The sequence below is a fragment of the Dendropsophus ebraccatus genome, chromosome 5 (genome assembly GCF_027789765.1).
Source record: "Dendropsophus ebraccatus isolate aDenEbr1 chromosome 5, aDenEbr1.pat, whole genome shotgun sequence".
NCBI lineage: Eukaryota > Metazoa > Chordata > Amphibia > Anura > Hylidae > Dendropsophus > Dendropsophus ebraccatus.
Window position 1 is genome coordinate 138,310,332 of NC_091458.1, and position 17,169 is coordinate 138,327,500.

At 44.0% G+C, this 17,169-nt stretch overlaps 1 protein-coding gene across 1 annotated transcript in view; it reads right to left on the bottom strand.

The window, feature by feature from the left end:
* Positions 1-409: 409 nt before the first annotated feature.
* ILRUN (inflammation and lipid regulator with UBA-like and NBR1-like domains) overlaps positions 410-17,169 on the bottom strand; it is a 22,544-nt gene continuing 5,784 nt past the window's right edge. The window contains exons 2-5 of the mRNA XM_069971437.1: positions 11,783-11,937; positions 9,824-10,021; positions 6,779-7,068; positions 410-1,074 (exon numbers count right to left, since the gene is read on the bottom strand). Coding sequence (XP_069827538.1) covers positions 1,039-1,074; positions 6,779-7,068; positions 9,824-10,021; positions 11,783-11,937 — 679 coding nt within the window. The 3' untranslated portion in view covers positions 410-1,038. The remainder of the gene's footprint in view (positions 1,075-6,778; positions 7,069-9,823; positions 10,022-11,782; positions 11,938-17,169) is intronic.

A 17,169-nucleotide genomic window follows, 5' to 3' on the forward strand; every position in this document is an offset into this window, starting at 1 on the left:
CATGGAGGGAGGGGGTTTCCTCTAAGGGTGGGTCGGCCCGCCTCCCGTGCTTCAGCCTGGGCCTGGTGGTAGAGTCACTTTAAATTCTATCCCCCAAACACACTTGCCTTTATAATTTAGCAGGTTCTTAGGCTTCAAGTAACATATACGTGTGGTAAAACAGAAGGTGGCCAACAATGACAAAAACCATCAGGGAACTTGCCTTATTTTTTTTTTTTTTATAATAAAGCCAACATTACAACATGGATTACAACTTTCTCCCATCTAATAAAGCTAGAAATTTGCAAACAAACTTGTAAACGTCAAAGCTTAAACCAAAGCTTGCCAATACGTCCTGTGCCACGGCCTGGGAGGGGTCTCTGGCGGGGAAGCAGCGGGCTTTTGTGGCAACTTACAGAATATTGAAAGTCTCCTTACTTAGAATAGTGATATGATGTTCAGTCGCCCATGTTTGTCAGGATGGAGGACACAACGCCTGTATGGAGAATTGGCAAACGCTTCCTCGAAAAGGAGAAAAAAAATATGCAAAACACAATTCAATAAAATGTTCTCTCTCAGATGCTCTGCCACCAAAGCCGTCAGGAACACAGGGCCGCTCGCAGTGATTGCAACATAGCACTTTGAGATATAGAGAATCCTTATGACCCCTTTCTACTAGTGCTAAAAAAAACAAACAAAAGAAAAACCCCTAACAATTATGCACTTACAGGATGAGTGACTCACATGTGAACAAACTCAACGTCTGGATTATATGATCAAATTGTTGGAAACAATGCTTTTCGGATTACACATGTCCATCTCCCGCACCTGAATTTTAAACCATTTTGACCATTTGTTCTTAGTTGGTGTGTAAAGTCTGTGCAACAAAACAACTCTCTTCAGAAGGAGAAAGAAAGGCAGCACCCGGAATCCAATTCACAAGGTCACTAACACCACTAGCCCCATTGTCATCTTCGGTAGGGATCTCGCAGAAGATGTCCTATTTCAGGGAGTGGGAAAAAAAGGACAAAAAAGGCATTGGAGAAAATAAAGCTTCTTTTAAGACTCTCCAAAGGGGTAAGGCCCGTGCACACCCTGTTAGAGAAAAAAAAATATATACATTAAGAATAGTGCAAGAGCAAATGAAATGGCAATACTGCCATCAAGTGGCCACAATGTCATATTACATGAAGAAAATGCTGCCTGTTGGTTCCATTTGAGGGAAGGCACCAATATCTTTGCACCTTCAAGAATGTCTAAATAAACTTAAGTTTCCACATAAAGCATTTATACCTGATGTACTCAAAATGCTGTTTTGCAGCCTCCCCCCTCACTTCAGAAGAAGCAGGATTATACTGCCATACATGTCCATTATACTTTATGCAGGGGGGAGGGGCCGAGGGGGGTGAGTGAGCACGGAGGAGAAACTGCAGCCCTGCAAAACACATCACCTCAGACCTGCACTGACGTTTCTGACCTGTCAATCAAGTGTTTTATGTGCCCAGGCAGTCTCTAAAAAGCAGAGCTGCTTGTCTCCTTTTCCTGCTAACTAACCCCCCTCGGCCCCTCTCCAGGTTATAATACACACAGCAAACCAGTCTTCACTTTTCTCCTCTGTAATGAAGACAGTTTTGCCTGATAATGCACAGATAAGAAATTCCCAGTTACACTTTAATAATCCTTCGTAAAGGTAAATTCACACGGCGGATCCGCCAGGAGTCTCACGCACCAAATCCACAATACACGTATTAATAATAATAAGAATAATATGTGTATTGCGGATTATCTGCAGATTTCATGCGTGAGACTCCCGGCGTATCCGCCCGTGTGAATTTACCCTAAAAGTAAAGGTTCTATTACACGGGGAGATTATCTGTCAATTAGGTAAATATCTCCCGGTGTAACAGAACTCACGGTCAGCAGAGAGCCGATCACTGTCCTTCAACATGTCAAAGAAAAAAAATCTGGCATATAAGAAATACATTGCTGATTAAAAGGACTGCACAATCCTCGCTAGCGATGTTCGTGCAGCTCTGGCCACAACTATTATCGAGCTGTGTAATACGGCCTTTGACTGAAGGGAGTGTTACTACTAAGGAGAAGCCACCTCCATACAGACTAAACCAAAGATTGTTTGATTTCTGTATTTGCCAAATTGAAAAAGGAGGGGGGGGGGTTACATTTTTATTGTTATATACACACAGTGAGGAAAATAAGCACTTGATACATTGCCATTAGCAAGTTTTTCTACCTCACAAAGAATGAAGAGGTCTCCAAGGCCAAGACCAAAGAGCTGTCTATGGACACCAGGGACAAAATTGTAGACCTGCACAAAGCTGGGATGGGGTACAGGACAATAGCCAAGCAGCTTGGTTAGGAGGCAAAACCTGTTAACTGTCCTCGGTTAAGTGGCTCCATGAAAGATCTCGCCTTGTGGGGTAAGGAGGATTTTGAAAAAAGGTCAGAAATCAGCCCAGAACTACACGGGAAGGCCTGGTCAATGAGTTGGGACCATCAGTAACACACTACACCTTCAGGGATTAAAATCTTTCATGGCACGCAAGGCCCCCCTGTTCACACAAGAACATGTCCAGGCCAGTATTAAGTTTGCAAATGACCATCTTAATGACCTTTTCCAATGCCTCATCTGGATCAAGTAGCCTAATAAGACCAAGACTTTTTGGTATTAACCTCACTCGGCGTGTTTGATAGGAAGGAGGAGGATACCACCCCAAGAACACTGTCCTAACCATGAGGCATGGGGGTAAAAGTATCATACTTTGGAGGTTCTTTTCTATAAAGGGTACAGGATGATTGCACCATATTGAAGGGAGGATGGATGGGGCCATATAATCACCAGATACAACAACCTCCTTCCCCCAATAAGAGCAGAGAAGATGGTTGGATGGTGGCTGGAATTACCCAAAACACACAGCCAGGACAACTAAGGAGCGGCTCTGTAAGAAGCACTTCAAGGTCCTAGAGTGGTCTAGCCAGTCTCCAAACCTGACCCCAACCAAAAGCCAAAACTCAATGTTGCCTCCCAGCGACAGCCCCGAAACCTGAAAGATCTAGAGAAGTGTATGGAGGAGAGGGACACAATCCCTGCTGCAGTGTCTGCAAAACTGGTCAAGAGCTCCAGGAAACGTCCGACCTCAGTGACCGCAAAAGTTTCTGGACCAAATAGGAACTTCTGTTCTTCTATTGTATCAAATCCTTTATAAACCATACAATGTGATTATCTGGAAAGCTCTATAGATTGTCTCTCACAGGTGAGGTGTATCTAACATAAATACGCACCTCTCCATTCTTTGTAGGTAAGAAAACTTGCGAAACCAGCCATGTATCAAATTCCTATTTACTGCACTGTGTGTGTACAAAATAATAAAAATAATAAATAAAAATTATAATATATGAACACAAATAGGAAGAGGCGGAACTCCAAAAATAAGTAAATAGAAGGGGTTTTGTTTATTCACCCAACATACGACATTTCAATCTTCTCAATGAGATCTGTGTCAAGGAAATTTTCGGAGTGCCGCCTCTTTGAATACCGGTGGCTGAAGAAGTGGGGAATCCGGGAAAACATGGATACAGCCTTAATCTCTCGTGATGTTAATCTTATTATATATATATATATATATATATATATATATATATATATATATATATATATATATATATATATATATAATTTATTATTTATATTTATTCCGGGACCGTGCTTGTAATCCAAATCTACTCTTAAACTAAAGCAAAACTTCCCATAAGAAATCACTGAAATGCAGACAATTGGTTCCACACCCCAAAATTATTTTTTTTCTATTCTGAATAACAAATGTAAAACAAATAAAACAAAGATTTAGAAACAGAAGAATGTGTGATATTATAAGTTACTGTACAGTATAGCAATCAGCATGTGGTGTATAATGTATAGTAAGTGCATAAACCTGAAAAACCAGCAGCAGTTTGTAGATACAGGATGGAACTACAGATCCTCATAATGGAGAGGATGGGAAACACAAGGGCTGACAGAGACCGCAGAGAGCATGAAGGAATGAGCAGGACAGAGAGAGGAGGGTTACAGCTATGAAGCGATTATCTCCACAGTCCTGTCCTCTGAAGTAAGCCCCAGCCTGAAGTGGATCTGCTATGATTTGGAAGGTGAGGTAGACTTCCTGGGTCAGAGTACTGTGCTGTAGACCACGTTATGCAGACCATGCCCATCCCCCACTCGCGCTCCCACCCAGTACAGGGAGCTCTTAAACCAAAACAATGCTCTTAAACCAAGTCACAATTTTGAAAAACTGTGAGCTCTTAAACCAAAACGCTCTTAATCCAAGTTACTCCTAAACCAAAGTACCACTGTGTGTATAATTTTATATATTATATATAAAAAACTTTTGACACTTTAGTACCTGTAGAAGACTTTCATCAACCCCTCAAAAGGAGAAGTCCACCAAAAACGTTTAGTATTTAGTAAAAGTATTGTATTGCCCCCCAAAAGTTATAAAAAACACCAATACACACTAGTTACGGGAAATGCTTATAAAGTGTTTTTTTCCCTGCACTTACTACTGCATCAAGGCTTCACTTTCTGGATAAAATGGTGATGTCACGACTCGACTCCCAGAGCTGTGCTGGCTGTGGCTGCTGGAGAGGATGATGGCGTGGGGGATGCTCAGTGTCCCCCTGCCATCATCCTCTCCAGCAGTCACAGCCAGCACAGCTCTGGGAGTCGTGTCGTGACATCACCATGTTATCCAGGAAGTGAAGCCTTGATGCAGTAATAAGTGCAGGGGAAAAAAAAAAAAACACTTTATAAGCATACTAGCATAAAGCATAAGAATACTTTAATAAACATTTTTGCTGGACTTCCCCTTCAATGATGCATAAAATGACCTTAATAACGGCAACAATTTTCAATTTTGCATTTTTGTTTTTCCCTCCTCGTCTGCAATTTTATTTTTGCATCTACAGGGCCATGTGGGGGCTTGTTATTTTTCAGATATAAGTGTACTTTTTTTAATGGTGCCCTTCGAACTACAACAACATGTATGATGGAACCTCCCAAAATATTATTTATGGGGTGAAAAATGCAACTCTGAGATTTGCATACCATGATATGCATTTTATATAGCTTTTCTAATGTTTTACTATTTTATTAAAAGTAAAACCATTTTTTGCAAATAGGTGTGATTACAATGGTCCTATTGTGACTCTTAGAATGGTTTTGTTTTTTTCACCTCCAAGGCTGTAGGGGGCATCATTTTTTGGGCCATGATCTCTAGACTTTATTAGTATCACATTTGAGTAGATCAGACTTATTGATCCTTTTTTTTAATTACATATAAAATGTAATCTAAAATCAGCAATCCTGGCTTTACCGTTTTTTGTTTACACCATAGAACAATTACGCATATAATATGCTCATTTATTTTATTATTTTTATGCGTGTCCTTTATAAAATGGAAAAGGGGGTTATTTAAACTTCCATTTGGGGAGGAGCTATGTCATGTTTTTTTTTTTTTAACTTTTTAATTAAAAGTCCTTTTTTTTCCCTAAAAGCTGGCAGCCTGCAGGGGGTGGGGGGAAATTGATTACAAGTAACAACATACCTCACCCAGTGCGCACTGTGAGCGGCGGTAAGAGATGCAGGACCCCTGCCGGGCGCTGGGATCTCCAAGTCACGATCCAGCTGATGGACAGGCCACTCAGCTAGTTAGTGACTGGGGTGGGACGGTGCTCCAGTCACTGATTGGCTGAACAGCCAGTCCAGCCGCCATAACAGGCACCCCCCCCCCCCCCCCAAATCCTGGCATCATCACAACTTAAGGGAAAACGACTTCCGTTGGGGGCGGGCACAGGGAGAGGCAAGTTCCCAAATCATATTCCCCCTTCTCTCTTGCAGGCTGACTGCTTTTAGAAACGGCCAGACTTCTCCTTTAACTGTCGCGATGGCAGCACTTCAGGGGTTATTGGCGAGTGGGTGTTTACGGCAGCAGTCATTAACGTTGAGGACCCAGCTGCTGATAGTAGCCAGTCCTCACTCTGTGAAGCCATGTTTCTTGTAACCTTTTAGATTTCTCATCTAGAGAGCCATGTGAAGTCTTGATTTTCATGTTGTGATCTGAAGTAGATTATGTGAATGACCTTTTTTCCAATTTTTGCAGAATCTGAGATGCCAACACAATTGAGCATTTTTTTTTTTCTTTTACAATGTAACATGCAGCAATTCCAACTCTGTTAGCTAAGATTTTATTTGATGATAAGAGTGGGTGAATTTTTACCACAGGGCATTTACCCTTATTACCTCTCTAGAGGACTTATACTTGTGATCATATATAGCTGATCTTGCCAAGGATTTATATTGCAAAAAGTCTACCCGCCTTAAAATCCCAGAACTCTTCATCAACCTCACGGTACCTGGCGTTTAGGCTTATTGGCTAGGAGACAAAAGCAGAGCGGTTATATAGATTTATATACACTTCCAATGGTCTGCTTAGATCTCCCAGGAGAGCCCAGCAAAAGATCTCCATATTGAAATACATAGATCTCAGATGAATCATCCAGTGTAGTCGGGGTTGCACCGCACTATGAATGTGTGGACAGGAGGTAACTAGATTAGGATTAGAATTAGGATTTCTGCACACTGCTCTTAAAGGGGATTTCTGGGAAAAATGTTCTGGTGAGCTGTCCGCAGGCAACTGATCGACACTGCCCTACAGTGAATGGAAAAGCTTCTCCTACTAAATCTGTTGCCATATTGGATTTATTCACGTTCAGCATTTCGCCTCACCTCTCTATAGGTTGCTACAGAATGACTGGTTTGATGATCTGTTGCACATATATTTACAGTTGTCTGAGAAAGTCCATTCTGTTCTCCTTCAGGAGTCTCTGTTTCAGACGTCCAGGTACTCATGTTTTCTCCATCTGTAGAACGACTCTTCTGGGGCGAAGCAAAGGGGTTAAAGTCCCCATCAAGGTTGCGATGAGGCTGAGTGTTGAATTCTGTTTCAAAGGACGAGAGTTGCTGAGTGACACCTAGGAGGCCACCAGCCTCCACACTGAGGATAACCCAGATTACATCTGAAAAAGACAGAAAAAAGAAGAAAGGTATAAGCAGCTGTAATAGAAAGGACATGGTTCCTACACTGCAGGCTAGAAACCCTCAGACATAAAACATAGCTGCCATGTGGGCATTTATATCCATTTTCCTGCACCTCCGCTGATCACTGGCATCTTTCCATGGGCTGGTCATCATCCAAATAAACCTTTCTAGGAACACTCTTTGCTGATAATCGGGCCAAAGGGCCTTTAAAGGGGTTATCCAGCGCTACAAAAACATGGCCACTTTTCCCCCTCTCTTGTCTCCAGGTTGGGTGGGGTTTGCAATTAAGCCCCATTTACTTCAATGGAACTGAGTTTGAAACCGCACCCAATCTGGAGACAAGAGAGGGGGAAAAGTGGCCGTGTTTGTGTAGCGCTGGATAAGCCTTTTAATTGCAAACCACACCTTAACTGGAGACAAGAGTGGAGCAAATGTGGCCAAGTTTTTGTAGCACTGGATATCCCCTTTAAATTGCAGGTGGACCAAGTAGGTGACTTCTGAAGTAAACAGGTTGCACCAGAGCCTTTTGGGGATCTTCAGAGCAAAAAGGGGTGAATACATGAGCACAAGACAATTTTTAGTAAATTTATTTTTTTTTATTTCCTAAATTGTTTTTAAGGGTAGCTTCACACGTACCGGATCCGCAGCGGATTTCACACTGCTGATCCTGTAGTGTGAAGCTGAATGGGTCCCATACACGCAGCGGATCCGCTGCCTGTATGGTACTTGGCCCCTTTAATGACCCCCCGCCCCCACAGCCCTGAGCATACATTACCTGCTCCGCGCCATGGCTGTGTGTGAGGGCTCCCGGCGCTCCCCATCAGTGCACAGCAGCACTGATTGGCTGATGAGGAGCAACAGGAGCCGAGAGCTTCACACAGCTGCGTTGCTGAGCAGGTAATGTATGCTCTGGGTGGCGGGCTGCAGGGGGTTTAACACATACCCCCTGCGGGATGTCAATCCCGCTGCGAGTATGTGCTCTGTAGGCATGAATGGGACTGGATCCGCAGTGTGAAATCTGCTGCTGATCCGGTAGGTGTAAAGGCACCCTAAGGGCACAGTCACACAAAGTCGCAGCAGATTTCACGCTGCGCATATTGCAGCAAATCCGCTGCGATACTCATTCATTAGAATCTCTACCCCTTCATTGTTTTGGCAAATTTCTTTACCTAATTCTATTCTGGGCAGGCTTAAATAATAAAGATGCAATGCTTCCCCGCTCCCGTTCCTCTGACGCACTCTAGTCTGCTTCTCCCGCTCCCGGTTCACTGACAGCAGCTCAGCCCACTAACTGTCCTGCTGCAGCCGCAGATCAGGCTGAGCTGTCAGTAAGCCATGACCGGGGGAAGCAGACTGGAGTGTGGCAGGGGAACAGGGGCAGGTAAGTGAAGTGTAAGATTTTAACCTGTCTGGCATAGAATTAAAGAGACTTTCCAATGCAGGGCTGTAAATTCTAATGGGAAGAGTATTGCAGTGGATTTGCTGCAATATGCGCAGTGTTACACGTGGATGCACCCTGAAGATATTTTTCTCTTTCCACTTTCCCAACTTAGGGCCCTATTCCACGGGACGATTATCATTCGCATAATCGTTAATGATAATCGTTACTTATGATCGTTCTTGCGGATGTCTTGTCGTCGCTATTGCATTCGTCACTACTGTGAACGACGACTTATTCAAAGCGAAAGATTTGCGAACGAGCAACGATAAAAATAGGTCCAGGTCTTATTTAACGATCAACGATTTCTCGGTCAATCGTTAACTGCTATTCAACCGAACGATTATCGCTTAGATTCCAAGGACTTAACGATAATCTGACTGATAATTGTCCCGTGGAATAGGGCCCTTAGACTATTTTGTGCAGATGCATCACACACACATTTCAGGGGGGAAAAAAAAACACAGCTTGTAATTTACCAAAATAGGTAAAAAGGCAAAGGGGGCTGAATACTTTTGCTGCTCTCAGTATTCTGCATTTTTCTGCATGTCGTTGCATATTGACACAGATCTCTTTTAGTATGTATCACACAGTTCATGTCATGTGACTGTTCTATTCCCTTACACATAAACTGGGTAGGTGTCCACACAGGTGCTGTAATTAAGGTCTAATCACCAAATAGCATCAGGCACCTGTGTGTGCGCCAACTGCCGGGACATTTCCAGTCCGAGTGGAATCCCTGCCGTGGACTCTGCTTGGAATCCCGTCTGCCTCAGTGTCTCAAAGTTACGTATAGGGAACCTCCGCTCTCTGCGGCTCTCCACTCAAAAAATTGAAAAGTCTATTCTTTGAGTGGAGGCTCCCTATGCATAACAGTGAGACAGGCAGGATTCTGAGCAGAGTCCACGGCGGGGATCTCCGCCTGTTCTTCAGTGTGAATGCACCCTTAGATTGGAAAAGATTGCACTAGGGTTTAATTTTCGGGGAATCACTGTATGGCTGACGTGCAAGGGTTAACAGCAGTAGCACGTAAACAGCTCAAAACTGTGTAGTTTTAACAGTACTGCCACTTGTTGCCCAAAAGCCAATTATCCTTTTTGCAAGTCTGATAAATTGCCCATTTCACCCATGAGAAACGAGGGATATGTGTGCAGACGTCCAAAGTGGTAGTAATACGAGTCTGCTGTGTAAGGGACTTATATGAAAGATTTAAAATTACAAATACATTTCTGTCTTCCCATTAATGAAATATACATCCTAAAACCACAAAAAGGGTGAAGTAACGATTTTTTTACCTCCGAAATATAAGCCAGTAGCAGTACACATCCGCCATTGTCCCTGGTACATGCCAGGCTGATTGGGACTGCACATGGGTACACTGACATCTGTCATTTCCTGGGTGTCTAGAGAACGTACTAATACCATATTCACATGTCCAAACTGATCACCTCCGACGTAACGCAAGCACACGCCAGGCGGCCAAGCTTCAGATCCTACAAGAAGATAACAACGATAAAGAAACTAAGTCAAGTCAACAGAAGCAGTTAGATACCATGCAGACATGTAATTATATATATATATATATATATATATATATATATATATATATATATATATATATATATATTATATATATATATATATACATACACACATACTTTTAGGTATTATAACGTGACCATTACTGCCACATAGTGGACACATTGATAAATCATAACTAAAGCAACCAATCACAGCCCTTTGACAGAAATTAAATCTGAGCTGTGATTGGTTGCCATTTTTGAAAACCAGACCACTGGGACTTCCTGAGATTGTGAGAGCGGAGGTCCCTGCGGTGAAATGGAAAGGCAGCGCACATGCCTGGCCACAGTGCTGGGCAATGTTCTAGAGTGCCATAGACATGGAATGAGTGCTGCTGCTCCATTCCTTTGGAGGACATCTGACCTTTCTTATGACTGATGGGTGATTCGATCCCAAGTGATCAGATAGATATCCTAAATGGGGGGGAGGGGACTCTTTCAAGGAAACATGTTGAAAAACATGACAATACAAAGGGAAAACTAGAAAGTGCTGCTAGAAATGCTTATTCGGCCAATGATCGGTCTGTGCGAAAGTGTTGGAGATCAGCCAAGGAGTGGGCAAACACCCGCCTGCTGGACGATCACGTCTAATAATCGTATATTGCAAAACTACTTTATATCACATCCCATGCCAATATAAAGATTTTGAAAGTTAGAACGACAGGGGGACACTAAGGTCAAAACTGGCTGCATTGTCAAGCGTTTAAAGGGAACCAATCAGGGCGATTGTGCTGATATGGTTCCCAGCAGCACAGTATAGATCTACTGTGCAGCTCGTGAAATATATATTAGCTTTACACCGGGGAAAAAGGAGTTTTATTATACTGTGCAAGGCGAGGAGAGGGGCAGCACCTAGTCATTTGGGCGGGGAGCTGCCTGTGACCAGTCGCAGCTTTCTGCCTGTCAGCGCACAATGCAGGGATGATTGACAGACAGAGTGACCTATTAGTGGCGAATCATCCCCACAGAGCGCGCCGACTGGCAGAGAGCCGTGACTAGTTATGGGCAGCTCCCGCCCAGATGACTAGTTGCCGTCCCTCTCCCGGCCTCAGGCAGCCATGATTAAGGAGGGTTGCCTCCGCAACGCGTCGGCGCGATTTTAACCAGTTTTTAACCTCACTCTGTATGTACCAATAAAGAATTTTGCACTATTCTAAGGAGCTGTGGAAACTCTTTCTACGTTGAAACTTCTTTTCCCCTGTGTAGAGCTACCACTGTAGCTGCGGCTGGTAGACTCGGGGACATGCACTGTATACCTATACCAGGAATAGGGAACCTTGGCCCTCCAGCTATTGCAAAACTACAACTTCCATCATACCTGGACAGCCAAAGCTAAGGCCTATTTTCAAAGCCTTTTCAGACCTGCATACAATTTGTAAAACAGCAATTTTTGGGGAGGAAAATACCCAAAAGAAAGATTGCAAAATACCTAAGCTTTTGTTGGGCAGTAAACAGGAAGAAAGGGACTTTCCACTGAAAATCAGCACCATAGCATTTTACTTAATGGAAATTACTCGCTATTTTCCCCACAGAGTTCAACACAATTCTGCATTTAAAAACGGCCATTTTTTGGAGCCATGAAATACTGTGTGTAAACATCGCTCATATTCTTCTCATTAGGATGTATGCACATAAAGCATGGAACCAGAATGCAGAATATTACGTGGACGTTACCTGTGTTCTGTACTCTCCAGGTTTTTGTAAAATGGGTATCAGGTGGTACAGACTCCCCTTCTCCAATAGTGACATCTTCTACAAAGGACATGCACGGGATGTTGACATTGGGACTTTCAAAGTCGTAATACGCTCCAATGGCCGCCTGAAGGTTCCTGAAACATATGAACAGATTCTGTAAAGTTGCACATATATAAAGAGGAAGCACAGATTACAAAGGAACGCAAATTATCTACATACGTCTATTCACATGAAGTACAATGATCCATGGTCGCTCCAAAAAAAACAAATTCCTGATATACGTATGAATAGAGCTCACCCTCTCCTGACCGGACTGCTTTACTGACTACCGTACTGTGTGTTCTGCCCAGGGCCAGTGTTAGGGAGGGCATGCAGGGCAATTGACTAGGGCCGCTATCTAAAAGGGGGTCACCTGTGGCTGTTAGAGTGCTGGTAGGTCATAAGCTTAAACCAAAAAGGTTTGGGGAAAAGCAGTTTTATTCCAGCGTACTAGGCCGAGAGAGAGCCGACAACTAGTCATCTGGGCGGGGAGCTGTCTGTCAGTGTGCAGTGCAAGGATGATTGACAGGCAGAGAGACCCATTAATGGCCTCTCTGCCTGTCAATCATCCTCGCACTGCACATTGACAGGCAGAGAGCAGTCAATAGTCACAGGCAGTTACCCGCCCAGATGACTAGTTGTCGCCCCTCTGCCGGCCTCACGAGCCAGAATAAAACATCTTTTTCCCTGGTGTACAGCTACTGTTGCAGCCACGGCTGGCATATGTTCTGCGAGCTCCACAGTAGATCTATACTCTGCTGCTGGGAACCATATCAGCACAATCACCTCTTTAACTCCTGTAAATTGAGAATACATTTATATAAATTACCATAACAAAATACCCTGGGGTTTCCACCAATGTAATGACAAACGATTCACATCAACTGGTGTCAGAAAGTTACATAGATGTGTAATTTACTTCTATTTAAAAATCCCAAGTCTGCCAGTAATTATCAGCTGCTGTATGCCCTGCAGGAAGTGGTGTATTCTTTCCAGTCTGGCACAATGCTCTCTGCTGCCACCTCTGTCCATGTCAGGAAGTGTACAGAGCAGCAGCAAATTTCCATAGAAAACCTCTCCTGCTCTGGACAGTTCCTGACATGGACAGAGGTGGCAGCAGAGAGCACTGTGTCAGACTGTAGAGAATACACCACTTCCTGCAGGACATACAGCAGCTCATAAGTGCTGGAAGACGAGGGAAGTAAATTACAAATCTGTTTAACTTACTGAAAGTGCCGCATGCAGCAAGCACTAAAGGGGGAGTGCCAGTTGTTTTTTCGATTTCATTACATTCCTATGCACCAGACAATTTTAACCCTTTGACAACAACTGATGTATATTTACTACACGGCGTGACCCTAATGTGAACTGCGCGGCTATTCGTGTGCACGGGTCAATCGCCACGTTCTGCTAAATAGCCATTTAAAGCTGTCAAAATTGCCAAATTAAGTCCTTGCAAAGTAAAATTAGTTTCACACAAAATAAGGGCTCGTGTAGGTCTGTAGATGAAACAATGCAAGCACTATGGCCTTTTAAACAGGAAGAGGAAAAAGCAAAAGTGCTAAAACAAATCCCTTTGTGGTGGCTTATCCCCAATGTAAAAGCCAACAATTCAGCAGTCAGGGTAAGGATTCAAAAGCTGGCGAGTTCGGCCACAGGCTGCCCTAGGGAGGCATCCATCTTCTCCAGGTAGCAAGATTCAATGGCTGAACCCAAAATTACTGTAAATTTGCTCATCTCTGTCCATTACCCACAGACTATTACGGCATGAAAAACGCAAATATATGACACAAGTGTCTGGAAAGCATGTGGTCCATGTTATTGTGTCACCAAGAGGTCATCATGAATAAATATACTGTATATACGTTGATGTATACTGCTACTACTACTTCACCGCACTCCACCAGATGGAACTCTGGTGTACAACATACAGTGATGGGAACAGGGACTAGACAATTAGGGGGAATGGACAAAATACTTGAAAAGCCGGTTATTCTGCTGCGGAATTTACCCTTTTGTTTTTGTGAAGCAAACAAAGTATATAGCATGTCCTCCAGGTTTTATGAGAACAGGAGGATAAGGGAAAAGATAAGGATAACGTCCTAAAAAACACGGGGGGAGGGGGGAACACATGAGCACAGGGTCTATGGGCACAAAATCAAAAAACCTTGTAATATCAATCAAATGTTTGTCTATGAATCAGGAGAACAAATCCAAGTGTCTGGGAGGTTTCAAAGGGCAGGTGACTCTGGCAAACATGAAGCTAATGATCAACGCAGCCCGAGAGACGGATCCTACCGGGGTCAATGAATAGATGCAGAGATACACACACACTATATATATTTCACACAATGCATCCATTGTGAGCAAAGGTGAATTGGACTACGGGCGCACACACGGATGCACCGGCATCCCAATGCAACAGAAATGAAGATCATCCGGCCGGTGCTGCAGTATTAGGGTGATCTTCTCTGACATTGGCCGTTCTGTGACACGGCCGGGTCACAGAATGGCCGGTCTCATAGGCCACGTGAACATGGCCTGAATGTGTATACCTGTTGTGTCCGATTTAGTCTATATATAGACCAGAAAGGTAACCCGCAGCAGAATATGCTCGGGCTATATAAGACGCGCTCCTGGTTTAGACAACCAAGTACCATGGAAATAATAGCATTTAAAAAAATGTTCCCGTCGTCAGAGGCAGTGAAAGTTTACTGAAATGTCAGGGCCACTAACACTCTGCATGACGGTACAATATACCCACACATACACAGGTCAGCAGCATGAACAATACATACCCACACAGATCTGCTGCATACACACACACACACACCTCTGCCCCATCACCATATACAGACACACATCTCTGCCCCATCACCATATACAGACACACACCTCTGCCCCATCACCATATACAGACACACACCTCTGCCCCATCACCATATACAGACACACACCTCTGCCCCATCACCATATACAGACACACACCTCTGCCCCATCACCATATACAGACACACACCTCTGCCCCATCACCACATACAGACACACACCTCTGCCCCATCACCACATACAGACACACACCTCTGCCCCATCACCATATACAGACACACACCTCTGCCCCATCACCATATACAGACACACACCTCTGCCCCATCACCATATACAGACACACACCTCTGCCCCATCACCATATACAGACACACACCTCTGCCCCATCACCATATACAGACACACACCTCTGCCCCATCACCACATACAGACACACACCTCTGCCCCATCACCACATACAGACACACACCTCTGCCCCATCACCATATACAGACACACACCTCTGCCCCATCACCATATACAGACACACACCTCTGCCCTATCGCCATATACAGACACACACCTCTGCCCCATCACCATATACAGACACACACCTCTGCCCCATCACCACATACAGACACACACCTCTGCCCCATCACCACATACAGACACACACCTCTGCCCCATCACCATATACAGACACACACCTCTGCCCCATCACCATATACAGACACACACCTCTGCCCCATCGCCATACTCAAACAGCTCTGATACATACAGACACACACATTTCTGCTCCATCACCATATACAGACACACATCTCTGCTCCACCACCATATACAGACACACACCTCTGCCCCATCACCATATACAGACACACACCTCTGCCCCATCACCATATACAGACACACACCTCTGCCCCATCACCATATACAGACACACACCTCTGCCCCATCACCATATATAGACACACACCTCTGCCCCATCACCATATACAGACACACACCTCTGCCCCATCACCATATACAGACACACATCTCTGCTCCATCACCTTACTCAAACAGCTCTGCTATAGACATAAAGACACAAACACCTCTGCTACATCCAAACAGACAAGTTTTAATACAAATTGCCCCTACCTACAGTATTTGTGGTGCACACTTCTCACAGTCATAGGACTAATCACATGGAAGGTCCTTCAGCTCTGTTCTGGGTAAGTTCCTATGGGGATTTCACATACAGGAATCTGGAGGTGATTAGTGATGAGCGAACCTGGAGCATGCTCGAGTCGATCCGAACCCGAACTTTCGGCATTTGATTAGCGGTGGCTGCTGAAGTTGGATAAAGCCCTAAGGCTATGTGGAAAACATGGATATAGTCATTGGCTCTATCCATGTTTTCCAGACAACCTTAGAGCTTTATCCAAGTTCAGCAGCCCCAGCTAATCAAATACCGAACGTTCGGGTTCGGATCGACCCATCTCTAGAGGTGATGCACATATCCTCCAGGTTCCTCATCCCACTGAGCAGTGTCTGGCAGGAGAAGGGTAAGGACTGTGCAGCTATCAGTAGTCGGGCACAGCACTGAATCAGCACTGTAGCCGACCATTAAGGAGGCAAGCAGGGCTGCTTCAGAAATTTTCTTGCCAAAAAGTGTGTCTTATAAAACAAAAAATCCAGTAAATAAAATTACTACTAGAGCAACATTTTGAAAATGATACAGGCCACTTACGTATATCAACTATGGTCCCTGCTGGCACACTGTACACCCTGACTGCCATCACTGATAATGAGGATATAAGGGCAGCACAACAACAAAGTCAGAGTCACCCAGTGTCTGCAGTCGCTTCTCTATGGAAAAAACAGAAACCTGACAGAAAAAGACCCCCCCCCCCCCCCCCCCCAAATCTAATCTGCCCTGTTAGTATTTCCTTTTTTATTATGTTAGAATAGATATAAGTATATACCAGGCAGGATTACATTCACTTATTGTAGATTTACCAACCACATCTGCTGGAAGTTTGTCACAAGCATCTACTACTCTTTCAGTAAAGTAATATTTTCTCATGTTGCTTCTGATATTTCCCCCAATAACCTCCCTCCTGATGCTTATTTAGTCCTGTAACATATATAAAGGTTTCCATCATGTCCCCCCTTTCCCTTCTTCCTCCTGTAACATATATAAAGGTTTCCATCATGTCCCCCCTTTCCCTTCTTCCTCCTGTAACATATATAAAGGTTTCCATCATGTTCCCCCTTTCCCTTCTTCCTCCTGTAACATATATAAAGGTTTCCATCATGTCCCCCCTTTCCCTTCTTCCTCCTGTAACATATATAAAGGTTTCCATCATGTTCCCCCTTTCCCTTCTTCCTCCTGTAACATATATAAAGGTTTCCATCATGTCTCCCCTTTCCCTTCTTCCTCCGGTAACATATATAAAGGTTTCCATCATGTCCCCCCTTTCCCTTCTTCCTCCTGTAACATATAGAAAGGTTTCCATCATGTCCCCCCTTTCCCT